The 27739-nt window shown below is 47.9% G+C and overlaps 2 protein-coding genes across 2 annotated transcripts in view; both read right to left on the bottom strand.

Moving 5' to 3' along the window:
- Positions 1-8011, bottom strand: part of LOC118103626 (protein unc-80 homolog) — a 31463-nt gene extending 23452 nt beyond the window's left edge. Inside the window, exons 1-11 of the mRNA XM_047339186.1 lie at positions 7689-8011; positions 7300-7348; positions 6791-6947; positions 5846-6186; positions 5387-5510; positions 5218-5282; positions 4792-4934; positions 1657-1930; positions 1424-1558; positions 1106-1322; positions 403-543 (exon numbers count right to left, since the gene is read on the bottom strand). Of these exons, the coding sequence (XP_047195142.1) occupies positions 403-543; positions 1106-1322; positions 1424-1558; positions 1657-1930; positions 4792-4934; positions 5218-5282; positions 5387-5510; positions 5846-6186; positions 6791-6947; positions 7300-7348; positions 7689-7780 (1738 nt within the window). The 5' untranslated portion in view covers positions 7781-8011. The remainder of the gene's footprint in view (positions 1-402; positions 544-1105; positions 1323-1423; positions 1559-1656; positions 1931-4791; positions 4935-5217; positions 5283-5386; positions 5511-5845; positions 6187-6790; positions 6948-7299; positions 7349-7688) is intronic.
- Positions 8012-10388: 2377 nt separating this feature from the next.
- On the bottom strand, positions 10389-25814 carry LOC118103180 (microtubule-associated protein 2). The gene is made up of 18 exons (XM_047339046.1): positions 25727-25814; positions 23485-23652; positions 22766-22840; positions 21713-21931; positions 18449-20710; positions 18133-18336; positions 17909-18046; positions 17358-17413; positions 17108-17116; positions 16742-16927; positions 16525-16639; positions 16341-16391; positions 15437-15744; positions 13409-13501; positions 12865-12957; positions 12663-12744; positions 12146-12258; positions 10389-12052 (listed from the first exon to the last, which is right to left on the bottom strand). The coding sequence occupies exons 1-18, from the start codon at positions 25740-25742 to the stop codon at positions 11843-11845; spliced, it is 4398 nt and encodes a 1465-aa protein (XP_047195002.1). The 5' UTR covers positions 25743-25814; the 3' UTR covers positions 10389-11842.
- Between the last annotated feature and the right edge of the window lie 1925 nt (positions 25815-27739).

Below are 27739 nucleotides of genomic sequence, written 5' to 3'. Positions count from 1 at the left end.
GATGCTTGTGTTCCTCAGAGGATTTGCTTGTACGTGATGCAGTGAGGAGAAGAGTCTAAATCCAGCACTGTTATTTATATGTAAATTAGCATCTCCACAACAATATCATTGTTATATAAGCTTGTCCTACTTCTGCTCTGCTCACTGGAGACATGAGCTTCAGCCCCCCCCACCCCCCTTTACTGCAGCTGATGGGTATTAATATATTCAAGTTGTCTTCTCACAGCCTCTCTAGTAGCTGCACCAAACATTTTATATTATCTCAGATCACTTTTCTATTGATTTGACTGGTATTAAAATGTGATCTGTTGTTGTAGAGTGTTTCTGCAAATGTCTAAGAAACTCATTTAGGGGCTAAATCTCAAGACTGATTTCTGCGACATCCACATTTTGTCTCCTCACCCTCTTTGACGGTGTTGTCGCTGTGGCTGTTGGAGTGGTCGGGCATGTCTCTGAGGAGAGAGTGGTGGGAGTGGGAGTGTTTGGCGCTCAGGCTGTCTGCGTCTGCAGCTGTGTCCGAGCTGCCCCTCCGTGTGAATTTGCCTGGAAAGGGATGCAACAGATAAATATTTCAGGGTAAATTAAACACACACAGCCCCCAAACAACAGCGACAAAATCATTTTCATGCTCATGTTCCCTGCAAAATAAACTTCAATCCGATGTGATTTCCAAGCCCAAACTCCAGCTGCAGGTTTGAGAAGAGATATCTGATTTTCAGATCGTAGAATTAAACCTTTGATGCATTTTCCCTGCATCTATTGGACTATTTAAGAACATGTCTTCCTGGGAAAGGAGCTGATTCGAAGCAGGAGCTTTCAAAGAACGGTGAAACGTGGGAACATGGAATGAGAGATTAAAAAACACAACTAACTCTGGGTGATAATAACAATAAATGTCTCTGTGCCTTTGGCGAATTTTAATCACACTTCTCTGTGAGAGCTAATAAAAATACCAGCGTTAATGAACTGACCTAATTCACTAGCTGACAGCGAGATCCAGACAGAATCCTCTGACTCACCAAAAGGGAGCTCAGGGGGGAGAGGGCGACGGCTGAGAACTGGTGACATGCAACCTATTCTCATTGTGAACGGCGCCCTGCATTACCCATGATCGTGGCCTGCCAGCCGCCGCGGTCCAGAGCTCGCCGATCATCGCCCAGGCCGGAGAAGCTCCCGAAGGAGAAGGTGCTGCGGGTGGGCGAGACGTCCAGGTGGTCCTCGTGAAGCAGGAAGGGAACCCCCATACGGCGCTGGCGCTTCTTTCCCGTGTAGTGGAAGGGGATGGAGCCCTTCCTCTCCCGGTCCTCACGCCGGTTCTTAAACTGAGAAGGAACAAGGATGGGAACGGTGCTTCAGCCACATTCATCTGAGTCCAGCATAAGATTAAAGTGAGCATGTTAGCATGGACATGTCTGTCTCTGACCTTCTTGAAGATGTTCATGCCCAGGTCCGAGGACAGGTCCGGGACAGCCTGTCGACGGAGGTTAGTCAGAGACACCTTTGCAAACGTCTCCGTGCTCAGAGATTTTCCCTCTTCGTTGCATTTCAGACTCATATCCTGCAAAACGCAGCAGAGGATGGTCAACGGTCGGAACGACAGCCAGACGCAAAACAGCTTTTATCGCACGTGTGAAACAAGTCAGCTCCTCCCATTACCTGGGTCTTGTGCGTGTTGACCAGTGACGGCGTGGCAGCGACCATGGAGCTGCTGCGTGGGCGCGGCAGAGGCGTGACCAGGGGCTCCGGGGTGCGTTCGGGTCTCTCCTCCAGGATCTGCCTCAGCCGCTGGAGGTAGAACATCAAGGCCCAGTGCACGCCCTCCTCTGTCCAGTGCGGCTGCAGCAGGCAGCGCAGCACCGCCACATCGAAGTAGGTGGCGTAGCGAGCTCGCTGGGCCACGGAGGTCGGCAGACCTGCAGGGGCTGACGTCCTGGGAGAGGAGGAAAGGCACAGGGATGATTTTCCCATTCATATCCACATTGAATCTTTGTGGTGATATTCCGTGTTTCTGTATTTTCTGAGTAAGCCGATGTAACGAAGGTGAAAAGAGAGAGAAACAACTGAAGTGAAGGTTGAAGAATGACAGGAACTGTGCAGAGGAAACAGTCGAAGACTCAAATTGATTTAAAGGAGAAGAATAAATGTAATTACGAGGGGCTGAGAGGAAGTGACCGTGACGGTACAGAAGCCTGACAGCCGCCTGATCGGGAGGAAAAATGTCCAGAATGCTTTGCATGTGTTTCGGAGTCTTTACAACACCGTCACACATCGTACTACAAACACCAATTACACCGTATCATCGCCTTTCCTGTTTTGTTAGCCTATCAACCACTCCTGCCACACGGCTTCATTAATAATGCATCACAGAGAGGGAGGATGTAAACAAGGGCACAGCCTCCCTGCAGCATCATTGGGAGAGCAGCAGGGAGAGCGGGAGCCTCAGCCTACGTGAGTCCACTATAAATAAGCTGGAATGAAGGTCAGCGTTTGGGAGAGCTGCAGAACGTATGGGCCGCCGCTCGCTGAGGAGGAACATATTGATACCACGAGAGGCGGCGTGAGGGAGACATGGAGGAAAGCATTTAATCGTGGCCGCTGTAATAAATGGAGCAGGAAGAGGTGGTCGATATCTACATGAATCACTTTGAGAGCGGAAAGAGGCTGTATCATGTTTCACTGTCTAGCCAGTAAACACACGCACACGCACACACACACAGACACACACACACAGCCTACTGCTGTTGTGTCAGGTTGCCACGGAGACCGAGTGACGACAGCCACCCAGGAGCCCTCCGAGAGGCGCCGGCCCTCTCTCCAGCTCCATGCGGTAGCAGAGATGCAGCAGCAGCCAGCCAGTTGGCCGTTGCCATGGCAACTGCCTCAGCATCAGCAGTGCTGTGAGTGGCGCACGATGCTGCGCCACGGGATGAGTAAGCTGCATTAATCACAGGAGCTAATGGTGGAGCTATCTGGGCGGTGCGGCACAGAGGGGTGTGTACAGAAGAGCGAGGAGCAGACACAAATATAAACACCGGCGAGGGCTCAGGGCAATAAAGAGCAATAAAGAGCATTAAAAAGATTTTTAAATCAGGGACATTCTGATCTGATCATTGACATGAAAACTGCTGGGGTACAGCCCCCCCCTCTTTCTGGATCCATACAGCGGGAATCCAACAACTTATACTCCCCCGGACCAGCTGTGGCCCTTAGACAAAATGAAATGTCAAATTTCTCCTTTTCTGCAGATATGAAACCCACATTTATCTCCCTTCTCTCTTCCCCTGCTCTCCTTTGATGCAGCGTTTTGCACACAACAGCTTAACATTCCCACGAGCGACACATGAAGAAAGCTATTAATCTGTCTTGGTTGTGTGTGTGTGCAGCGAAACAATAGAGATAATTCTCCTCCTTCCTGCATTAGCATGTGACTTCTCACAAACCCTCTGATGTTTGAGTGTGTGAGGATATTATTACCAGCGCAGGGGGAGGAGGGTCCGGGCTTATTTTGATTAGCAGTCACCCGCCGCCTGTCGGAGGGATTGTGAGACGAGTCGGACGTGACTTGTCTGTTTGTCAGATGAGCAACACACACACATCAGTCTCGTCCTCTCAGCCCACCGGGTGGCTGGTTCAGGACGGTGACAGGCCCGGTGTTATGAACTTAAAGTCAGTAAACGCACATGTAGGATGTGCTGAATGCAAATGTAATGAGCTGTTAATGTGGGGATTCTCGGCAGAGCAGGTTTAGTATTTTTCTGGTAACACAGAGCATCATATTCATGGTGTATTAAAAACCTGTTTCATCTAGACTATGATGTCTGTCTAGTTATCAGCAGGATTATGCAACGAGTCATTTGGTGCAGCTTGTTGGATTCAAGTGGTGGAGGTCTGCGCTCTAGTCTTTCTATGATTTAGTGAAACGTCTGTAATAAAATTAGTCAGGTGTCATTAGCTGCCAACCGCGCTGGTCAAACCTGCCTCATTTGTGCCAAAGCAAACACAGATTGAGTCTCGGTCTGAACGATGCCAGACTTTGCCGTGGGCAGAGTGAAAATCAAGCCAGGCCGTGTCATGCCAGACCAGGGCCAGTGCCAGCATCAGACATGTAGCACATTACTTCAGCATAATTACCCTGCTTCTGCGGGCAAATGTCAGACGGGTGTGTTGATGCTGAAGCAAGATGAGGCTCTGTATGTGTCGTGTTTGACTTGAGGAGACAGCGCCGCTTAGGGCGACACATCGCACGGGGGGAAGGAGGAGCTGTCCACGTACGCCGCGCCGCTCGCAAGCGAGTGGAGCCAACGGTGTGTTCGGCAGACGGTGCCGCGGGGCTAAATGTTTAGCCATCAACCAGATGATGTCACCAGGCCCGTGTCAGAGCGGGTCACTGATAAATCACTTCTGCTTGGTTTCAACTCACCGCTGGATTCCAGAGCGTGAATCACTCCTTTATGAAAACAGTATTGATCATAGGAAGCTAATTTATTTATAATAGAGTTCAAATAGATGACTTCCATTCATCAGATGTCCTTATATATGAAGGTGTGTATTAAATCAAATATAATGTATTATGAGATTTTCTATTTCATTGTAGGTACTAAAATGTATTTTTACAAAAAGAGAAGCATGGATGAAAAGTGTAATTTGGTTTCCAGGTGGATGTTTCCCATCCGGTGTAGCCGTGCTGCATTATGACACCAACACAACCACCATGACCCTTCCACGTAACACAACAACACACACACACACACACCTCTTCCTCTTGAGGGTTAATTCAATAACAGTGCTCACTTTTTCTTGGAAGGGCCTTTGACCGGCGGGGGTTGCTGGGAAGGGCCACCTTTCTCCACCGAGTTACCACGACGACAGCTCTGCTCTCCAGCCGAGGGGGAGGAGGAATCTGATTGGGTGGTTTCACAAACCACCTGGAAGCCCTGTGAGCGGGAGAGATGGACAGATACTGTGGACAAACAGCAGATAAACAAGCGGAAAGACGCAGAGAGCGACGTGTCCCTGATCGTTAAAGACTCTGTGGCTTGTGTCATGACCCTGGATAACCACACTAATGCTCCCGGTCGACCGGTGCTAATGAAAATTAACAGTCGGGCCCCAGAGGGAACGCCGGAGGGGGAGGGGAGGGCGCCCCGGACTTTCGTCTGAACACATTCAATCAACACGCGAAGCAAAATCTGACAAGGATCTGCTTGGCTCACTCACCATGGGACCAGGGTTTCCAGATCCACAGGGGCTGCACTGGTTGTTGACGGGGGAGTTCCTCTTAGCTGTGGAAACAGATTACACGTCTTCATTGGGAGAAAATAAAGATGGATTGACTTCTAAAAGGGATGTAAAGGGCTTTAAGGGAGGGTTTTCTGTTTTTCCTCACCTGTCACGATGTTTCTCACAGGTTTGATGAGCGCTGTGAAGGCAGAGATGTCCGGCTGCCGGTGCTCCCACATCGGCTGCCAGATTACCAGGCCACTGGCCAATCGGAAGGTCAGGTCCGACTCCTGTAAAAGAGTGACATATTCATAATCTCATTTCTAGAAGAAGCCTTTTCTTCAACCACCTCCCAGTTGAGCTAGGATTTTATAACCAAAACCGTGATTTTAAATGTTTTGATATCATCACGTTGTCATGGCGTGATCCTTCACAACACTGGGAATCCCCAGAGTACTGCAACATGACTCCTGTATCTGTTTGTACACACAGATCAATAGCAGAAGGGCGACCCTGAGTGTGTGTCGAGCCGCTCAATAGGAGCCTCTCGATTAAACGCGCGACAAAATATTAATATGTTTTATAATAAAGCTGCTACAACAAATGTCCCTGAGAAACATCAGACCTTTATTCGATGAATGAGCGGAGCGAACAGGAACACGAACAGCTCCACGGTGGCCATGCTCTTGTGGAACAGCTTGGTTCGGGTGTGCTCATCCTCCTCCAGCAGGGAGCCGCTGTGCTGGGGCCCAGACCCCCCCAGGGCAGAGCCGGAGCAGGAGCCGGGAGCCCCGGGCGACGAGCCCTGGTTCCCCACCGGCTGGAGGAAGGCGCTGCTGCTGCTGCCCCCGGACCAGCTGTGGCCCAGGCTCGGCTCGTGGTTGCACTCCTGCGCCGCCTCCAGCAGCATCCAGTGCAGCGTGTGGAGCAGCTTGGTCTCGGCCACACCCAGCTTGTCCTGGTGGCCTGTGAGGGGTCAGAGGTCGAGGCTTAATGTTTCAGCGCTGCTAAGTGAGGGGATGAAGGGGCGGCATGATGAAGTTTGGTGTTTTGTGCATGTTCCTGGAGGTGTATGACACAAAGAGCTTGATTCTTCACTTCTGTTTAAGGATAACTTGGCTTCTTTAAAGGTTATTGATAAAACATAAACAAATATGCTGAATATCTACTTCCAGCTTCGTAAATGTGCAGATTTAATTAATTATAGAATTAAATAATGATATAAATAATCAATAGTCAAAGCCATATTATTAAAAACACAAGAGCAAGAAGTATTTTCTATCATCAGTGCCAATGTCAAATTTACATAAATCTATTTATAGACAGTCAGTGTATGTTAATATTCCCAGATGAGAATTTAGACGCTGACATGATCCAGAGAAACAATCTAATTTAAACAGGCACATGTTGTCCTGTGGTGAATTGGAAGGTCGAGCAGTTCTGTGTCTGTGCCGTGACTCAAAGAACATCGGTTTTGTGTTTTGTTGGATGAGGATAACCTGGATGAGGCTGTCAAGTCGATGCCTAGAGCCGGGGTAATGTGTGTCCTGCGTGTCCTGCGTGTCCTCACCCAGCTTGTTCCTGTTAGACAGCAGGATGGAGGTGCAGTGGAGTACATGAGGCAGGGCCGCCTGGACGAGCTCCCAGCGGGAGATGCTCTGGATGGCCTCTGACAGGGCCGGCGACAGCCCGTGGAGCTTATTCTCCACCAGCACCCGCTCGAAGGACTGGGGAGGCAGCCAGGGAGGAGAAGAAAAGAGACATCAGCCAGGAACCAAAGCCTTTTCTTTGACTATCTCAATGTCCCACATGGCCTCCAGCGGGGCGATGCCTGTGGGAGAGACACTGGCAGCTCTGTTCAGACCCACAGGGATCTGGAAAAGTGTCATTATGGATATGAGTCTCCACAGGTCCGGCTCCTGGGTAATAGGAGGAAGTGAGGGGGGGGGGGAACTCATTTGCTAAATGCAAAATCAAGAACCCACTTTATCTGCAGGTGCATTAAGGTGAAAAGGGATTACGCAGAGAGGGAGCGATTATTCCCCATCAGCACACAAACGGCTTTATGAGATGACTTACCACACAGGAGGCTTCATACTGTTTCCCCAACTTCGGACGCAGAAACGCACTGAAACATAAAAAAACAAAACAAAAGGAAAAACATCCTCATGTGACGTTTTCCATCTTGTCATTTCACCGCAGCTCCTCCGCTCGCCCCACTTTCCATGCAAATGTGATTTACAGGTGTGACATCACGCAATCTGCATCCGTCTCCGTGCACAGTTATCACCAAACCCCCCCGCAGCCCACCTCCCTCCATTTAAAACATCAGTGCACGGACACACTCAGCGGAACAGTGGTTTGAATCCCAATGAGCCACTACACGCAATTCTGACGCCGTGTTCGCGCACAGATCCACATGCTCCCGGTTGTGTGCGAAGGGCAAACACCTGTTATCACGCACTAACCTGGTCTGCCTCCACAGGAAGGTCTGGATGGGGAACGGTATTCCCTTCCCGCACTCCGGCTCGTTCTCGTCCAGGCTCTTCCTCTTCACCATTTTGGCCGGAGCCGCCTGCACCGCCCGCCTGAGCGCGACCACCGGGCGGCTGCTGCCTGTGTGCAGGTGACCAGCGAGGCTCCCCTCACGACATGACCGGGTTCGTGCTGCGTAAAATGGCTGCAAGTGTCGGTCGGTCGGCGGCGGCGGAGGTGGAGAGAGGCAGGGAGGGAGAGAAGGAGGAGAGGAGGATGGGAGGACGGGGGGCTGCTCTGATTCTGGTTCCAGCGCCTCCCTCACCGGACACTGACAGCTGATCAGCTCCGCTCATTTATCCGGCGGAGCTTAAAGACGCAGTGTGCAGCTGCGCCAGATGTTTCCAACACACACACACATACGCACACACACACACCGCTGTAAACACACACATGCTGCTGTAACACGAGCGATACACACGTTTAAATATCAACAGGTTGTTCAGTCGTGACACAGAGAGATTTAAAAACACTATGACACTAAATAGCCACTGTTAAATACAAGATCCTGCTTTAGATAATGTTCTCAAGTGGACATAGAGAAGTGATGACAGCTAAATGTGGCGTTAGGTTCCTAAATGAAAGCAAATGCTCATTTCATAATGTAATAATGGCTCTAATTAAAGTGGAATATGTGAGTTAAAGCCCATTTGAACTATTTATCTATAATCTATATATATATATACAGTAATGCATCATCATTAAAAATCATATGCTTGTATCTTTAAATGCAAATTAACAAATGAATGTAGAGTAGTGAAAATGTTTATAATGTACTGTGAAGGGTGCAGAACATGCTAAGTGTCAGTACTTGTACATAAATACAGCACTTAAACATGGGATTTAAGTGTTTAGTATCTTTAACGTCATACATTTGGGGCTTAATTAAAAATGAATGAGGATTATATCTTCATTTTTAAACCCAAACATGTGTCAGGTAATAAAAACACATGATAGCATGAACCACTGAGCTCCATGTGTAAAAGCTTGTGTAATAACATCATGGTTACATGTGGAGACATAACATAGCATATTACACAGAAACTACAAGATAAGGGAACTTTATAATGAAAATATAAGTCGTTAATTCAACATTATTTTACTATTTTACAACATACAAACAAGTTAAACTCTTGTGTTTATACCTCAAACCTCCAGTTTGTGGGATATCTGCAGAAAATCAATAATAAAACAACACACACGTCTTCATTGGTGTAAAATCATCAGAAAATAAGAGTCACAAGGTTTAAAAAACTTAAAATGAGCCGTTTTTAATCAAAATCGGGAGAAGACGCTGTTGTTCTTCTCCAAAGTCCGCCATGTTGGATTGTTGTTTACAGCCGCCATGTTTCTACGGAGGCCGAGAGCAGACACACAATGCGAGAGGTTCGCGTGGAGACACCTTTACCTGTGGGTCGCACCTTCACCACTAGAGGGCACCAAATCAAATCTATTAGCCATTAGCCTGCTAAGCTAACTGAAAACTGGGTCCTGCACCGGGTCGGGAACCCGCGGTTTAGCGGGTGAGAACAAAAATATTCGGTTTCTGTTATTTTTTATATTGATATCGGTGATAAAAAGTCTAATAAGCAACTGGAAAAAATGTTTTATTGTGAAAGCCGGCGACACAGCTTTGACCCGCACACATGGACTTTGTTTTGACGTCACTGATGCGACAGCGGTGTGGGCTAGCTGCTAGCTGCTAGCACAATACACAAGGGGTGAATACACAACTGTGGACAACACATCGTCGAGAGACAAGTGGGACGTTTGGGACAAATAGCTTGTGGGACAGCCGGAAACCAGGAACTCCGTCGCTGAGGAAACATCTGGACAGCAGCAGGAGAGCAGTGAGTTCAACAGCTGGTGTTTTATTCTGCCAAAGAGGAAGTGACGTGTTCTCATGTTCTCATGGCACAATATGGACGGTGTTGTATTTCTGCACAGCAACCTTAATCTAAGCTATTAGCATGCTAAGCTAACTAAAAACTCACTAGACTGCACTTAATCAAAGCTATTAGCATGCTAAGCTAACTAAAAACTCACTAGACTGCACTTAATCAAAGCTATTAGCATGCTAAGCTAACTAAAAACTCACTAGACTGCACTTAATCAAAGCTATTAGCATGCTAAGCTAACTAAAAACTCACTAGACTGCACTTAATCAAAGCTATTAGCATGCTAAGCTAACTAAAAACTCACTAGACTGCACTTAATCAAAGCTATTAGCATGCTAAGCTAACTAAAAACTTGATGTCACTAAACAGCCACTTAACATTACTGACCCTCTTAACAATAATTACAGTAATAATAATAACAATGATAATAATAATAAATTCTATTATACATTTCAATAGGAAATTCTCATTCTCAAATGTTATCTCATCAGGATCGTTATATATTAAAACATACATGTATTTATTTATATGTATTTATAATGTTCATAAAACATGCAACCAGACAAACACTCTAAAGTGCACGTGTGTGTGTGTTCAAGCTTAATATGAACAACACATTATGCTGTTGCATGTTTAATAATGAATAATAATAATATTAATAACCTCTGGATCTTGAATAAAACCACAATAAATCCATCACAGTATTTTCTCTACACAAACAAGAACCAGAGCGAGTCACTTTTTATTTTCTTTATTTGTGTTGCCGTCATCCTGCAGGAGCGTTTGTCATCAGAACATCAGAAAGTGTGCACACATCTACATGGTCTTTTAAATACACTTTACACAGGCAGAAGGGGGCGCTGGGGAGCACGGGGGCAAGAGGGGGAAGCACAGAAGAACACTGGAGGGGGGGGGTGGACACTGGGGTTTCACAACGGAGAGCAGAGAATATGTTCCTGTTTTCACTCTTATTTTTTTAATGAATTCTCTTGAAGTCGTTTTCGGGTCAATCGCACTAAAGGGCCTCGAAGCTGCTCCGTCAAAACAAGTATTTTCATATAAAGCTTCTTCCTTTCCCCCATTTCTCTTTCTCTTTCTCTTTCTCTTTCCCTTTCTTTTTTTATTCATTCACAAACACACGACCCCCGTCTCTGCAAAAGGAGAAAAGTCACAGGAGCAGTTCAAGGACTGAAGTAAAGACACTGAAAAGTTTTAAAATTTCTCCAAATAGATGTAATTTTTTTAAAGTTTAATTCGCCATGCCAGCATAACAGCGTTGTTGTTCGCCCGATGAAACCACGAAGCAAACGTAAAAACCAAATAAAAAAGAGCAGCCTATTGGTTTGAGAGGAGAAAAACAAGAGAGGATCTATTGGAAAGCTAATCTTTTAGCACTTGACTCACATAACTGCAGAGGTTATCCACGCTGAGGTGCTAATAAGCCCGAGCAGCCACAGGGAACATACAAAACCAGGGACAACTTCCACTACAGTGACATTTATAGATATATATATATATATATAAAAGAAAACAGAACAACGATTCAGCACATATCAGGAAATCATACCATCAAAATCCAACCGACAAACCCAAAAAAACTTCATGTCGTTTGACTTAAAATGTCACATTTTTTGCAGACATGCTCATCAACCACTCTTTTCGTGCGTACGCTGACACGCCCTGTTTCTGTAAGTTACGTCTCACGCACACGTGTTTCTTTAAGACTCACGTCTAGTTTCTAGTTGCTATATCTTGCATTCGGTACCGTATAAATTCTGGATGGACGTTATGATCACGGGGTAAAGGTTTCCCCCCCGTGCACGTGGAATGTGGTGATGCTTTTCAAGCTAAAAAATAACCGCTGTACAATCGTAAAAACCATCGACTCTTCTCCCCGACACACACGTCCAGTCGAACCGAAGCATTCGGCCTAAAACTAAACAGAAACGTCCATATCTGAGTGAAATGAAGAAGAAATAAAGAGTGAATTCAGTTTTAAAATCCCACTGGAATGTGTGGAAGGGTCGTTGACGGACAATCAACTACAACAGCCTGTGGGGTCATGTGTGTGAGGGTGGGGCCGCAGTGAGGGATGCTGGGAAAACACTGGACGCTGATCGGTGAATGATGGGAGAGATGCTGTGGACTTTTTTTTTTTTTTGTGGGTATCCGAAGCGGGGGCAACCGGCTCATAAGCCCTGCTTGGCGAGGGCGGCGGTGACGTCCTGGGCCAGCGTGCAGAGCTGTGGCGACTCCAGGAGGTTGATGCTGCCGGCGGAGGACAGGCGAGGGGAAGTGCCTCCCGTCTCCACGCCGGGGGAGTGGGTGACGACGATCTCCGCGCCGTGGTCAACTCGGGCTTTGGCCGTTTCCCGGAAGGTCAGCTTGTGGCTCTCGATCTGTCGTGTGTGGAGAAGAAGGAACAAGAGTTAAGGTCAGGGTTGTTTCTCTGATTCTGGCAGCGACAGATGTGTGTGTGTGCTTCTTTTTACCATAATGTTGCCCCCTCCAGGAGTGTGGGTGGTGTTGCCCAGCGAGCCGACCTTGGACTGGGCCTTATCCTTAAAGTCCAGCTTCACACTGTCAATGCGCACGTTACCGCCCCCTGGGAGCAGGACAGCGAGAAGGGAGAAGCGTCAAAGGGGCATCGCTCGCCTGCAGCTTCTCCTGAGAGCAACGCTCAGGGCAAAGAACCTCATGAGGAAACTGTGCTGGACAACAGGTTGGACCTGTGGACTTCCTCACATACAGTCACTTATGTGGCTGGTTTAAATCTTATACAGTCAATGCATTTAAAATCACATATTAGATTAGATATTAGAAAATTCTAAATATGAGAAAATAAGAGAATGCTACTAGTTCACCTTAACTCCTTGTACGCATCATTTAAGAATAAATCTGTTCTTGCACGAGGCCCAATGTTCTTTTTTAAATTCCTCGTCAATGTGTGTGAGAATAAGTGAAACCCAGAGTAAGTGCATGTGATGCTCCAGCAGCTCTGTCTGGTACCTGGCCTGTGGCGGATGTTGGACATTGAGCCACATTTGGCAGTGACGTGGCTCAAGTCGTGCTTCTTGGTCTGGATCTGGATCTGTGGAGCGAATATGAATTCATGTTCACGTCATGTAACAGGAAACATGAGGAAGGTACAGTTCACACGTCCACACCTGAATGTACGAGTTTAAACAGTAAGATGGAAGATGTCACTCACGTTTCCTCCTCCGGCCGTGTGCTGGATTTTTGCCAGGGAGCCACATTTAGCCTGAACGTGGCTAAAGTCCAGTTTCACACTTGGAATCATGACCTGTGAATGAGAGGGTGACTTTGTTATTATCTAATAAACCTGCAAACAGCCGACACTGAGGGATCATCATCATCTCCTCCCCTCTGTCCTGCACAAAACAATCCAGGGAAAGTTTAACATCTGTCAGGGCTCACGTTAGCGTTTGGAATTAAGCGGATCTACACGACAGGAAACCAGAGCTGCTCATCGGTGAGTTTAGATAAACACAGTTATGTCTTCAACTTACAATAGAGTCGTTATTTCACTCTGAAGCAAAAGTGCAACATCCACCGTCTGAGTTCTGTTTCAGTTGGATAAAGAAGAAACGTGGATGCTCTGAGCTTGGCCCAGACAAACAGATGGCTCGACAGATGAACATATAAAAGTAGCATGAGCGAGCGCTGCAGCAGCCGAAACGAGGAAGAGGAAGAGGAGGAGAGAACAGAGGAAGAAAAGAGAAAAGCGTACATACATTGCCTCCTTTGGGCGTGTGCTTCAGATTATCCTTGGAGCCGCACTTTGACTGAACACGACTGAAGTCCAGCTTCTCGCTTAAAATGTGAACCTAAAACAAAATCCAGTGAAAACAAAAGGAAACAACTATATGTGCCTCATTGGATGGAGTCAAGTGTGATCAGTGTTTTCATTTACAGTAAACATGTGTTTACATTGAATTTACTCTGAGAAACAAAGAAAAATACTACCAATACAGATAAATTTAACATATTTAAACTCGCTGATGCTCATAAATTGAGTAATTGAAGTATTTCTGCCTCCTGCCACGACAGAAAATAAAGAATCAAAGCTAATCCATTGTTTAAGGATCAGAAATGAACAAACAGAAAAGAGAAATGTGTTCAGGGGGAAACACACGAGTGACATGACCTGGATTCTCCTGACAGCTCTTTAAACCTTAAATCTACACACACACACACACACACACACACACACACACACACACACACACACACACACACACACACACACACACACACACACACACACCTCCTGCCATCTTGCCCCATCTGCAGCTGCAAGGTCGACCAATGACAAAGCCCCAGAGCTGAACCCAATTACGATAATTAACAATTATGTGACTAACCGTTTCGTCAGTTGACAGTTGTCATTAAAGCATATTTTTATTTTATAAAACTAAAACCTCATCTCCCCGATTCTTTACGTCTAGGTTCCATGAAACCTGCGCTGCTTCTTCTCTGACTCGAGCGTCAGCGGCGTCATTAACAATGTCTTCCCCTCTCTCTCCGTCACATTCCTCCCTCAGAGAGAAGCTGCCAGAGCGACGACGAATCGCCTCCTCGACCGTGTTTCACAGGGGTTAATGAAAAGTCTCACCTCTGAGACGCCGCGGCAACATAAAGACTGAGCGTCGCCGCGGTTATGAGACGGAAGAATGGCCAACCGCACATCTGTTACAGCCCGGAGACGAGAGGGGGTAAGACTTTTGAGTGCGTGGGTTTAACAGCGTATTCATCAGTATTATTATAAGAGGGTCCATGAGGATATTAAGAAAAAGGAACATTTAAGTGTTGATGCACAGGAAATTCAAATGAAGGGTTTTTATGGACCTGCTGAGCAACAGCTTTGTTTAAAACCTTAAAAATGAGGCAGTAAATTTTCATTCTGTGTCCGTGACACAACTTTTCAATAAGTAATTCCACCCGAAATTATTAATAGTCCGAGCCGGAGGGAGAATCTGACGCCAGCAGCTCCCCAGGGCGAGTGATTCTGCAGGTCGACTGCTCCTCAGAGGTGCTCCTGGTTATTCTTAGGAGAATATTTCAAGAGGAGGAAACAACACGAGACGTTTGTGGTGCAGCTGAAGCTTCTTTCAGGAGAATGAGAGGAGGAACAGGTAAAGAGGAGAGAGGGGGGGGGGTGATGGAGGTGACGGAGGAGAGGAAGCAGGTGGACGGCGACGGCACGGCGGCAGGTTCAGAGACGGTGAGGATGGAGGAGATGTTTTTAAAACACTCGGAGAGAGAAAAGGAAGGAAAGAAAGAAAAAGAAGCTCGTACACACGTTCCCAAATTCTGACGAGAGAAACAAGTCATGAAAAATAAAAGTTAAAAGTCAAAAACATGGGCAGTAAGTCTGTTTACACCTTATTTATCTATTTATTCAATATGTGTAAGGTTGGTACCATTTATCAATTACTACTTTCTAAGTTACATCCCTGAGCTGGATGTAACGTGAATAAACTACAGTTTAAAGAATAAATAATAGTATTAAATGTATAAATGTTGTTTAGCTTTGTACACACAAATTAAATATATTTTATCTGAGGTCTAAAATATAACTTGAGCATTTCTGCCCCCATGTGGCAGAATTAGGTAACTGCATATCATAAAATATGATGAATATTTACCTTAATTTATCTTTTTCTGTGTGAATTCAACCTCAAATTCTTGAATTTCTCTGTTAGACTTTGACTTGTTGCTGTTTTAAGTTCTGTTTGGATTCCAAACCTCGGTCCCGTTACCTGTCCGCCCTTGGGCTGATGTTTGAGGTTGGAGGTGGAGCCGATCTTAGACTTGATATTCGTCAGGTCGGGCAGCGGCTGGTTGAGAACCTTCAGCTGCCGTTGGGCGGTGGACGGCGACTTGGGCGGAGTCCGGATCACCGCCACCTTCTTCTCCTGGAGGACGCTGAAGGACTTGGGGGTGTGGCTGCCGGGGGTGCGTGACCCCGGGGTGCGGCAGGCGTAGCTCGGGGGTGTGCCGGGCGTGACGGCGGTGGATCCGGGGGTGGAGGCGCCGCTACGGACTGACCGAGAACGGGAGTCTGTGCCTGGAGGAGAGAGAGGGGAGGTGGGATTAGAAGGAGAAGTAGAAGAAGAAGTCTTTCCTGGAATATGGAAGAAGAAGAAAGATCAGTGATGGACTGAAAGGCGTGTGTGTGAGTGAACACTCGTGAGGACGAGAACGCCGCCTCGCCGGCGCCAAATCTGCAGCTTCCACAAATCAAACATCCCAGCTCAAACAAGAGTGTTTGACGAGCAGCCTGAAAACACACAGTTCATCTGAAGCTGGAGGCTGGTTGCCGGGATACCGGTGCAGCCAGGACCAATAGGATCTCAGTCCCGAGGAAGAACAGGAAGCAGGAACCTGTTGCTATGGATCCCACCTGCTCACTGTGATAAGGACACTGCAGGTTTAACAAAAACACTAAACAAGCCTCTTTCTGATTGGACGATGAAGGTGATTTCACTGTATTTGGGAAAATAGACGAGCAGAAATGAAAATGTAGCTTATTGTTGTGTGATTAAAAGACTTTTAAAACCTTTCAGAACAACGTGCAACCAAGATGAATGAATCGTTTACAGGAGAAGAACTAGATGTGGTGTGTTGCTGATGAGGGTCTAACAGGTCTACATGGTGGTCTACCTGCCATACAAGGGGCCCTTCCAGACCTGCTGACCCCTCTGGACCGGATCGCTTTAAAGAAGACGGGGGGCGGGGGAGGTCAGAGAGGAGCAGGGTGTGTGGGAGTTAGAACGTGATCAAACAAAACGTCAGCGAGACTCAATAAAGTGAATAAAGGAGGAAAACGTGTGGAATGCGTTCTTACAGGTTGGCCTGCTGGGGGTGCTGTCGTCCTGCTCCGCAGCGGGGATGTGGCGTGTCAGGGACTTGGCCGGCCTGGGGAGGGACGACCTCTTCTCCGGGCTGCGGTACGCTCTCTCCTGGTATCAACACAATCACAGTGAAGAGTCAGCATCATCATCATCATCATCATCACCTGCAGCGTGCATTACCCATCAGCCCCTGGGCTCCTTCCACTTTACCTTCCCATCCCATTTGTGGGGCAGAGGGGAGGGGCGGGAGCATGCAGAGGAGGGGCGGAACTCACTGAGCTCCGCCTCCACCAGGGGGCTCCGCTTAAGGCTACAGGCAGAGCCAGGCCGGGGGGGATGGTTATCGAACCCCCGGCGCTGCGCTGCCATCTTTAAGAGTACGGCCCGCGTGGGGCTCTGGACGGAAGGCGTGGCGAGAGGCGGGGGAAACGTGCAGGAGGGATGAAGAGGTGACAGATGGAGAAACAAAGGAGTGAGATGAGAGGAGTCACGGTTTGATGGAGACAAACACGACACAGCATCTTGTTCAGAATGTGAATATGAAATGATGAATGTCGTTGGATTTTCTTTACTCACAGATTTCCTCTGTTGAGTTTGGTAGAGATGAGGAAAAAAGCAGCGAGCATGCGAAGACAAGACGGACAGAGAAATAAAAACAGGACACAAAAGCAAACGTGCAGAAAAGAAAGAGAGGAAGTAAAGAAAAGTTGTGCAGAGAACAGGTGTCGTAAGAAGCATTGGGAGTAAACTTGTGTCCTTTCCACCTCTACATTGTGTGTGCAGAATAAAAGGTTAAAACAGTCATTATATGTGTGTGTGCACTCACAGTGGTCCTCTCCCTGGACTGGTGGGCCACACTGAGGGGCTGGTGGCTCTCCATGCCTGCAAAGAAAACAGCCCCGATGTAATAACCAGCGTGAACCAGCAGGAGGAGACATTGCTTGTACATCCAAGTGCATTAATGCTCCCTGAATGGACACCACTGTGTGAAATAAGCAAAGGGAATTAGCTGCGATGTGTAACAACAACAACAACACACGTCCTGATAACCACACACACAATCCTCCTTTTCACACAAAACTCTGAAGCCACGTCCAGCAAACACAGAAAAAGAGAGAAGCGAGTCCAGAAGAAAACACGAAGCCAAACAGCCGGAGATGCACCAAATGAAACCGTGAAACCAAAAAGTGACGATGGAGAGAAAACAGAGTTAAAGATGAGTCTGCTGCACGTGATGTTTGCCAGCTACATTGCACCTGCACCACTCAACAGCCATCAAGAGAGAGGGGGGCACTTCTGATTGTTCTTAGCTCCTAATGACGAGTGCAGCACCTTATAAATCAAGTTTGCTTTCACTCTCTCTATCCACGTGTTCACCTGAGGCCTTGCGTCTAGCAGAGCCGTGCAGCAGAGCGGGCCGCGGGTGTCTGGCCGCCGCTCTGGCTACGCTCTTTCGAGATGGAGAGCGACTTTGGAGGACTGACAGCTTATTCTGCTCAGCCCTCCTCATGCCTACTGGCGAAAAGGGAGAGAGAGGATTACACCAACAGGAAACACAGACCAAATCAGACAACACTTCTTCTCCAAGACTAAATCAAAACCTTTTTTCTTCTTCATCTCCTCTCTGGGATGGTGGCCGGGCACTTTGCGGGACACTTTGCTGTCAGTGGTGCCAACGTGGCCCCTTCCTCTGCCAGGGGCCCGTTTAGCGGGTCTGTCCACCACCGCCACCGCGGGCGCGCCGGTGGAACTCTGGGTGAGAGGAAGGGCTTCGATTTGCTCGGTCATAATACTTTTGTCCTCATCTGCAGTGGAGAGGGATCAGAACAACAAGCTTCCTGATGCTAGAAATTAACTTTAATTCACTTCTAAACATGTTTTTACAGGTTATAACTTTTAATGTACAAGCTCCAGTACCTTGTGAGTCCATCCAGCCACTGTCTGTGTCCAGGATGGAGACGTCCAATGTGGTCTCATCGTTCTCCCCCTGACTCGTCTCCTGCACCTCCTGACCGATCTCAACGTCCTTTTCCTCCTCTTCATCCATCCTCTTCTCTTCCTCCTCTTCCTGTTTCCTCCCTTCTTCTCGGCTTGTTTCTGCTACTTCTTCCTCCCCCGTCCCGTCGTCTCTGCCTCCGCCCTGGTCGGAGCACGGAGACGAGTGTGTCGCACCACGACTCCGTTCTTCCCCTCTCGACTTAGGCTCTTCTTCCACCACCTGGTCGCCTCCCGTCTCCTCCTCTTTCTTTCTGTCTTCAGCCTCATGCGTCTTCGGAGGAACAGGCTCCTCTGCTTCCTCCATCATCTCCTGAGGCTCCTCTGCCATCTCTATATCGTCTTCATCCTCTTCCTCTGCTTGTGCTTGAGGTATGACGATGATGGAGGTGGTTATTTGTGAGTGGATTTTGGCTTTTGGGCTCTTTTGTGTTTCTGTGACTTTTTGAATCTTCTTCTCTTCTGAGGACGGAGAGAAGACTGAAGATCTGTTTGCTTCTTTACTTAGTTCTGATTCTTTCTGCTCGGGTGGCATCGTTTCTTTGTCCAACTCCGGCTTTTTATCATCTCTGCTCTCAGATTTGAACTCGTCCTCCGTTTTGACATCTTCCCCAGCTTCGTCTTTAGCGTCTTGGCTTTCTGAAAGTGCGTCTTCTGGAGATTTGGGGGGGGTGGGAGTCTGTGGACCCCTGCTCAAAGGGTCCACAGGACAGAAAGTGAAGGAACTGTCCGGTGGGATGGGGGAAGCCTCTCTGGACGGGTCTTTCTCCACGTCAACCTCAGGGATGGCTTGGATCTTGAGGTCGCCAGTCAGGCCACTCTCCAAACGAAATTCATTCAGCCTGTCTTTGGACCCAGTCATTGGGATTCTCAGGCGATCGGGTTTCACTCCGCTCGTCACGGCTCTTTCCATCATCAGGGACGTCTTCCCCGGTGAGTCCTTCTTCTCGGTTACAGTTTTTTCATCCGGTTGCTGGATTCCCTTGTAAACACTGAGCTCTTCCTCGACCTCGCTCTCCTCAGACGGGAAGCGCTGGTGCGGAGAGTGTCCAGGACTGGGAACGTCTGCAGGAGAAGGCATCGGCCCCGAGTACTCGTTGAAGACACAGTAGCCCAGTTCCTCCAGCTGGTTTTCCCTCCTCGAGATCGTATCTCCCAAAGCGAGCCGGGCCAGAGAGCTGCCCACGAGGGACGCCACATTGGTGGGCACCGACTTTCTCCTCATGTGGTCGACCTCCCTCCTCCCCGCTGACAGCTGAGGCAGCGCTCCCGCCAGGTCCAACATCTCAGAGAGGCAGAAACTGGACATTTCCTCGTCAGGACTTGGAGGCGTTTCTTCAGCAGGAGCATCCTCGTGTGCGTCAGCAGATGTTTGAGTGATGGAAACCGCTGGAGGAATCTTGTGGTCATGGCTCTCCACGGGTGGCGTTGAAGGGTGAACGTCGGCTTCATCGAAACTTCCGCTGATTGGACACAAACTCTCTGAGAAGGAGCTGGACTCCTTCTCCGAGGATCCGACGGTGATGTTCAACGAGAGGCTTCTCTGCTCTAATGACACTTTACAGCTGGACGTCTTCACTGTCTCCTCCTCTTTCTCCTCTTGCTTCAGCACAACATTTTCAGGTTCTCTTGACTCCGTCTCTGCCGCTGTGCTGAGCTCGTAATAGCTCTGAGTTTGCGGTGGAATGTCTCCAGGGATTTTTGAGGACGTCTCAAAGTAAGTCGCAGCTCCTGGTTTCTGTTCTACCAACATCCCAGATGTGCTTTCAGACTCTGCACCAGGTTCTGGACTCGATTTGACGGTTTCAATATCAGTCACTGGTGTCTCATCCAATCTAATGTCACTACCTCCATCTTGGTCCGTCTCTATGGACTCAACTGTCGGTTTCTCTTTGCTTGGCGACGACTCTTCTGACTCTTTCACCTCTTGTGACTCTTCTGACTCTTTCACCTCTTGTGACTCTTCTACTTCACCCTCTTCGTCTTTTCTTGCCTCCTCCATCGAGGAAGCATCTTCATCTTTCACAGACGGAGGAGGAGGTTCACTCGAGGCGACTTCTTCCCCTTCAGGACTCGCTTTCTCAACAACCGCCTGCTTCTCGTGCAGCGACGGCACTTGCTGCTCGTCCTCTTTCACCGCAGACTCACCAGACTCCGGACTGAGACATTCTTCTTCCGGCCGGGCTGCGAGTTCGAAGGACACTGTACAACTTTGTGCGTCTTCCAGTCACGCTACCTAAAAGCTTTCGCGAGCAGCATCCACAACAAGCCAATACAGAGAAGCGGAGGCCGTCTGCACACAGATACAGTAGCTCTCCATCAGGCAGAACACACAGCGGGGGAGTACAGCACCTACGACAGCGTGCAGAACTGGAATGAAGGGATGAGTTGCATGACGTTACATGACGAGAAATAAATGTCCAGAAATGTATTGAATTCCTATTGCAATACACAGGGAATATATACTTTTAGTCTTCGCAGTTTTGTGAAGTGAATTTACAAGAAGGATTTATAGAGAATTAATTTACAGATAAGGATGATGCATGTCCAATGATAGTGGATTATAAGTGATCTTAGTAACAATAGGAAAACAGGATTATCCTTTGCCTTGGGATGGAATGAAAACAACATCGAAACTCAAAGTGACGGATACACAACAGCCGTAGAATCGACTCTGATTCGTGAAGCACCCGAACAAGTGGGCGTTCTCAGAAACACAATATTCCAGCAGGATCCACAGAAGAATACAACAAATACACTCAACTCTACAATGCTGGACAGTTCACACAGTGATATTGGCATTTGCAATGTAGCTGGCAATACAAGAGGGCAGAGAGGTGATCAACCGCAACATGGTTGATCAGGTCTTCTAATGTCGCTCCGATGGAAAGCGAATGGCATGAGAAAAGCACAAAAAAATCAAAGTGTCGTGTTGTGTCACTTTGCAAACGGCAACTTCAGGTGTCGAAGCAGAAGCTGAAGAGCAAAGAAGCTGAAGAGCAAAGAAGCTGGAGGAAGGTCGGCAGCAAAGCCTGAGTCGCATCACACTTTGGAAGTCGAGAGCGGAAAAGTCTCCGTGCCCGATAAACAGAGCACGAGAGGATCATGCAAAGAAGGAAATGAACAGTCGCACATTCACTCAGTTGAACCACACACACACACACACACACACACACACACACACACCTTTTGGAGACGAGCTGCGTTCACCTGGATGAGCTCCTCCATTGAGGACCTCAGGTGTCTGCTGGCAGCCCAAAGCCTGGGGCTCTGCTAAATAATCTGCCTGCTCTAAGAGCGAGTCTCCTGGCTGCTCATATGTCACCTCCTCCTGGTGCCTGTCGGGAGCCTCCTGCTCCTCCTGCTCCTCCTGCTCCTCCTCCACCTCCTTCTCTACTTTATCTTCTTAGAGCAGGAAAGGAGGGAGACACATGGATGAGACATGGAGGACGACAAAACTGGGGTCACATGGTTTGTCACTTTCAGCTCTGATGGAGATGTACGGGATGCAATCAACACAACCTACAGACTCTTATTGATTTATAAATATTCAAACACAGCTACATCATCACATGTATTTAAAGGGTTTTAAGTCTGAGGATATTTTATGTATCTTGTGTTTAATAAACCATAAAACATGCAGTGAAACGACACGATTACCTCCACCAAGGTTATGTCTGTTTGTTTGTCTGCAGGATTACACAAAACCTACTGCTGGTCTGGGCCTTGGTGGAGGTGTGAACTCTACTTAATCTACTTCTACATCTTGTTGATTGCATGCCACATGCACAGAGGGAACGATTAGAAAACACTTGTTGTTTTCCGAGAGCTGAAAGCTGATGTGTGATTCACAAACTGGAAAGACAAGGTGAGTCGAAGCAGAACGGAGGAGATGCTGAGAGGGGGAAGCAGCCGGATGAGGTGACGGGCTCCAGTGGCAGGTCACGTGAAGCGAGGGAGGATGTTAGTGTGGTGGTTTTAGCTTTAGAGTGAGATTGGACAGTGTCTGAGTGGACAGGACAGAAGGGGACAGGCTGCAGACGTCTTTAAGGTGATCAGTGGACATGCAGAGCGGCACAGAGCCCTGAAACTAAAAATCAAAGGAGGAGAAGAAGAAAGGAGGAGGAGGAGTGGCTGCCTCGTCTCGAGACCCCAAATTCTCAAGACGCACACGTTTGACCATTTCCACCATTCACACTCTCATGCTGGAGGGTCTGGTGTGGGTATACGTGTGTGTACCTTGTGCCACGGGCCCGATCTGCTCAGCGGACGGAGAGGGGGGAGGGGAGGGTGGCAAATTGGCTGAGTCATCCACTGCGAAGGGAGAGAGACAGAGAGACAGAGAGAGAGAGACACACAGGGAAGACAAGACGTGGATGGGAGGAAGGAAATGAAAAACTAACAACCCGCTAATAACGCTGGTTTGATGCAGAGCGGAAATCCCAGGATCCTCTGGGGTTTGATTAGTGACTAGTCTGCTGTTTCTCCAGAGCTGATTCATAAACAGATTATAAAACAACTTACCTTAAAAACATCACATATTCTCACTAGAGCAGCTCAATATTCAGATTTAACATAAAAACCCACAAAACATGACAAGTTAGCCCCTGAATAAGAAGCTTAATCCTCTTTTCTACGTCTATTATCCTGCTTCTCCTTCTTTAACTTGTCCTCCTCTCTGTCTTTCTACGTTTCTGATTTCTCTCCATCCTGTGCCCCTTCGAAAGAAAAGAGTCGGTCTGAGCTAAAAGCAAAGTGTGATGGAATCTCCAGCCTTTTTCGGAGCTGCAGCAGATTGTTCAATCGCATATGAACGTGTTGGAGGGATTGATCGTTTTTCTCTGGCACTGCACAACCAATCACATTCCCCGGCTCGCAGCCATCTGGCAGCGTGCGGTCCAATCAATGCCTCTGCCCCAGTGAGTCGTGCACATGTGCAAACACACCACCATCCGTACCTGTCGTTCCAGGATGTGCAGCCGCCCCGCCGTGGAATCCGTTCTCCCTGTAGCCGGCGCTGTAGGCGGAGAAGCCGTTCTCGCCGTTCTCTTGGCCGTTGGAGGCCCAGTGCTCGTCTGGCTTCCGACCGTCTGCCATGCCTGGACGCCGGGGAGGGGACGGGTCACCTGGTGGGAGACAGAGAGAAGGGGAAGATGAGCAAAATACAAAAGAGGGGAATCCTCTGAAGCATCTCAATACCATGTGGCAGAGCAGTCACTAGAGGGAGGTAAGGAGCCACGCTGCCGCTCGACCGGCTTTGTCTTTGTCTCAGCGTCCACGTGCTGAGACAGGAAGCAGAGAGACAACTGATCTGCATCTCGCCGCTCGGAATTCACCGATTCTACATTTCACACGACTCCCACCGACGGAGCATGTGTTTCATTTCAGTCGACATGGTGTGAGATTCTGCAGCTGTCTGTGCCAAACCCCCCCACACACACACACACACACACTCAGACACACACGCTTGATTGATCTTTAAATATCCACCAAAAAGCAAATCATCATCATCCCAGAATGAAATAAAAATACACGACAACACGCAGCTTGTAAAATGATAGGTGGAAAAGGGAAAGAAAGAAAAGATGCGGACACACCCTTCACATCCCCTCAGCGCCAGAGATAGGGAGGCTGTTACCACGGCAACCAGCACAGGTCTATGGGTGGGGTAGGAGGGGTCCGGCAGATGGGTTTGACGGGCAGATAAAAGACTGACACACACACACACACATACACACCTATAGATACATAATTGCACTTATTAGCTGGAGCGCAACTAGCCCCCCTCATTCATTTCAATAACAACAAAAGACAGCACCCCCTCCCCTCCACAGGAAACACACCACGCTGCTGTTTAAACAGGATTAGCACGAGGACCCTCCCTCGCTCATAGACTGCATCTTCATCATCGAGCAGCTGATTCCATCAGAACAACCTGTGTTCCCTCGTCACCTCCAGCAGCTCCGAGCACTTCCTCTAAATCTTTGTCTTTGTCAAGCTGCTTTTCTCTTTCCTCATGTTCTTCTTCCTCTATTCTCCCACTATTAGCCCATGTGAAATATACTGGTGTCGGCCTGTGTGCCCCTCCTCTTCATCCCTCTCTCTTCCTGCCCATCCCTCCTCATCCCTCCCTCCTCCCCTGCAGTGCTGCGTGGCGACAGGCTCTCGGTGATGTGGGCTAATGTCTGCTGCAGTGGGGAGATGTGAGGATCAGAGGAGAGAGAGAGAGAGAGGGAGGAGGAAAAAAGACCCACTGACACTGTGAAGCTACTGGGCCAAACTGTCTGAGAGTAAAAATCCCAGCCCAGGGCTCCGTCTACAGTCGCAGCTGTTGCTAAGGAAGAAAACCGGTGCGCTGACAGCCACACGGTGCCGATGCTGGTTCAGGGCTGACCTGCTTTCAGCGGCTGTTTAGTAAATAATGTGCCAGCGTCTGCCTTCGCACATTGTCCCTGTGAAGGACGATGAAAAAAACAAGAGCTGCTTTTGATAGAAAAAGAGAAAACGACCAAAATAGATCATTTCCTCACAGGTTCAGATGCACAACATCACAGGGAGCCAGACTTACAGCCAATGAATGATGATGCCTGCACAACACTACAGTGCAGTGCCCACAATCTGAGAGAGAAATCTAAAGAAAGACTCCTGCACATGTTCTTTAAAGACGTCTGGCACATGTGTTCAGATTGGTTCTGGTGGTCGGTGTGTTTTGAAAGAATTGATCCCGTAAAGGACAAATACCTCCACCGATATTTAGGCCTTAAAGGAAAAGAGTCCTTGGTCCCACCCCTCCACAAAATGTCATAGAAATCGGTTCTGTAGTTTTTGCGTAATCCTGCTGACAAACGAACAAACACTGATGAAACCAGGAGAAATTAGCTCGTTACTCTTCTGTAGAATCTCAATCTGTGAAATTTAAAGTTTTAATCAATGATTAATGTTTTTTAGTTTTGAAAGAGGAGAGAGAGAAGAAGCCGAGCTGCTCAGCGTGTGAGCTCAGCCCTGATGTGGACGGGGTTAAATCAACAGCACCACCAGTCAAAAAAGAGCTGTCACATCTCGTCACGTCTCTCGAACTCAACCTGGCGGCCTCGTCTCTGCCAGAGAGGGAGAGGAGGTGAGGAGGAGGCCCGGGGCTCGTCTGACTTCCACGTCCCCCCCCTCGTTAGTTTGTCTCGCACTCGCCACACTTCACTTTACCTTCCAGCCCGAGCATCCCTCCTCTTCCTCGCACCGGCGCCACTGCACCCCAGCCTTAATCCGACCTTACTTCCTCCCTGTCTGCAGCTCCCCCCCCCCCCCCTTCTTTCCACCAGCCCCACCCTGATCTGGGTCAGCCATCACGCCTCCGTGGAGCGCCGCTCTCATCGGAATGTCACCATCCATTTAGGAGGGAGGATGGAATCTCTGGCAGCCTCTCAGTGGGCCAACCTGGCCTTAATCCTCAGTGTGTGTGTGTGTTCTCATCATGTAGAATATCATCTCTATTTTATCTCCTTGTTGTCTTTTCTACTTGGAAATGTTGTTTTCTATAGTTGTACATTATTTAAACTTTTAACCCTGATTTATATTCTGAGTTTCTTTTATTCTCAGAGTCTCAGTGACCTTTTTATTCACTGGAGATAATAAGCTTTTATCTCCTCCTCCTCTCGTCCTGCTGCCTTGAAGGAGGTCACTGCTCTGCTTCTCCATAAACAATCAATACATCAGACAAATTATTTACATGTTTACAGATATCAAATTATAATGAAAATAATAGTTTAAAGAATGATTCTGGAGCAAAATGCTGTTGCTCAACCTGCTGGCGTGTTTAGTGGCATATAAATGGGAGTATTTGCATTAACACTGTATGGTTTGTTGCAGGGGATGATGGGATGGTGTCAAACTGACGAGGAGGACGACAGCAAGGTTGTCGTGACCTGTAATTAACCCGGACTCCAGCTTCCTCCTCCTTCTCCTCCTCCTCCTCCTCCTCAGCGGATTCAGTTTTGTTGACTCAGCAGAAACGTGTGCGGGACTGAAGCATAACCAGTGAAGTGTGAATGAACTGTGTGTGTGGTGAACACACACACACACACACACACACACACACACACACACACACACACACACACACACACACACACACACACACACACACAGAAAGAAAAACACACTCCTGCTTACCAGAGATTCAGGGATGATTCCCACTCCCTACAAATTTAGTACCGTAATACAGGCAGTAGAGGTGCACCGAGATTATGTGACTAATAATTTCTGATTAAACTTTTCATTATCACTAAAAACCTTTTGCCTCAGATAAAGAAATTATTATGAATCAAAGTCGTAAATGTGGTTGGTTGATCTGAGGGGAATCATGTGATGAGATGTTGACGACACGACAACAAATCAGAGGAACGACTTTACGACACTGCAAATTCAGTTAGCATCAAAGCTTCAACTGAAGAAGTAATAACCAATTTTAGTTATTGATTTATCTGCCAGTTATTACCTCAGTCATTCAGCTCGTGTTTTCTCCCGTTTGTTTGTTTGTCAGCAGGACGACGCAAAAAAACACAGATTTCCAGGAAACTGGAAATGTTCTTGGACATGGTGAGACATTTATAGTATTTTCAGATTTCAGGGGGAATAATTGACGATATGAAATGCTTCAGTTTCACAGTCTTCAGATCTGCCGGTGAATCTACTGACCGGAAAACTTGCAGGACTCCACCACGGAGGCTGGAGGCTCATTTCTAAGAATATGCGACAATTATTCATCTTAATAAGAACCGTCATAATGTATTTGTAGTAGTGTTCTCTAGTTTTTCTCAAGAATATAAAATAAAGTATGATTCAAGATAGAAAATGAGAGTTAAAAACTGTAAATTACAATATTACTTGACGATTATCATTGCTAATCATCTGCTGTTCTACTCTGCTGCTGTGAATGGAGCCTGTTTCCCCTTTAAGTGGATTTAAGAGTTGAGCCGACTGGAGCTGCCTGCTGTGTCATCCCCTGCTCTGCACCTTCAGCCTCAAGTCGATGCTTCCTGGCACGCACCGCCCCCGCCCCGCGGTGATGTCATCGTTCCCATGGCGACATGAGACCCAGAGGAGGGAGGGGAGGGGCCAGGCTGGTGGCGGTCAGGAGGAGGATGGCGGCGGCACAGAGCTGCACTTTGACCACGTTATGGATCTGGAAATAGGTCACCAGACCCTGCAGGCATGAGG

The sequence above is a fragment of the Hippoglossus stenolepis genome, chromosome 24 (assembly GCF_022539355.2).
Source record: "Hippoglossus stenolepis isolate QCI-W04-F060 chromosome 24, HSTE1.2, whole genome shotgun sequence".
NCBI classification, from domain to species: domain Eukaryota; kingdom Metazoa; phylum Chordata; class Actinopteri; order Pleuronectiformes; family Pleuronectidae; genus Hippoglossus; species Hippoglossus stenolepis.
Note: the sequence above shows the minus strand (reverse complement) of the source record. Positions and strands in the feature narration are given on the sequence as shown.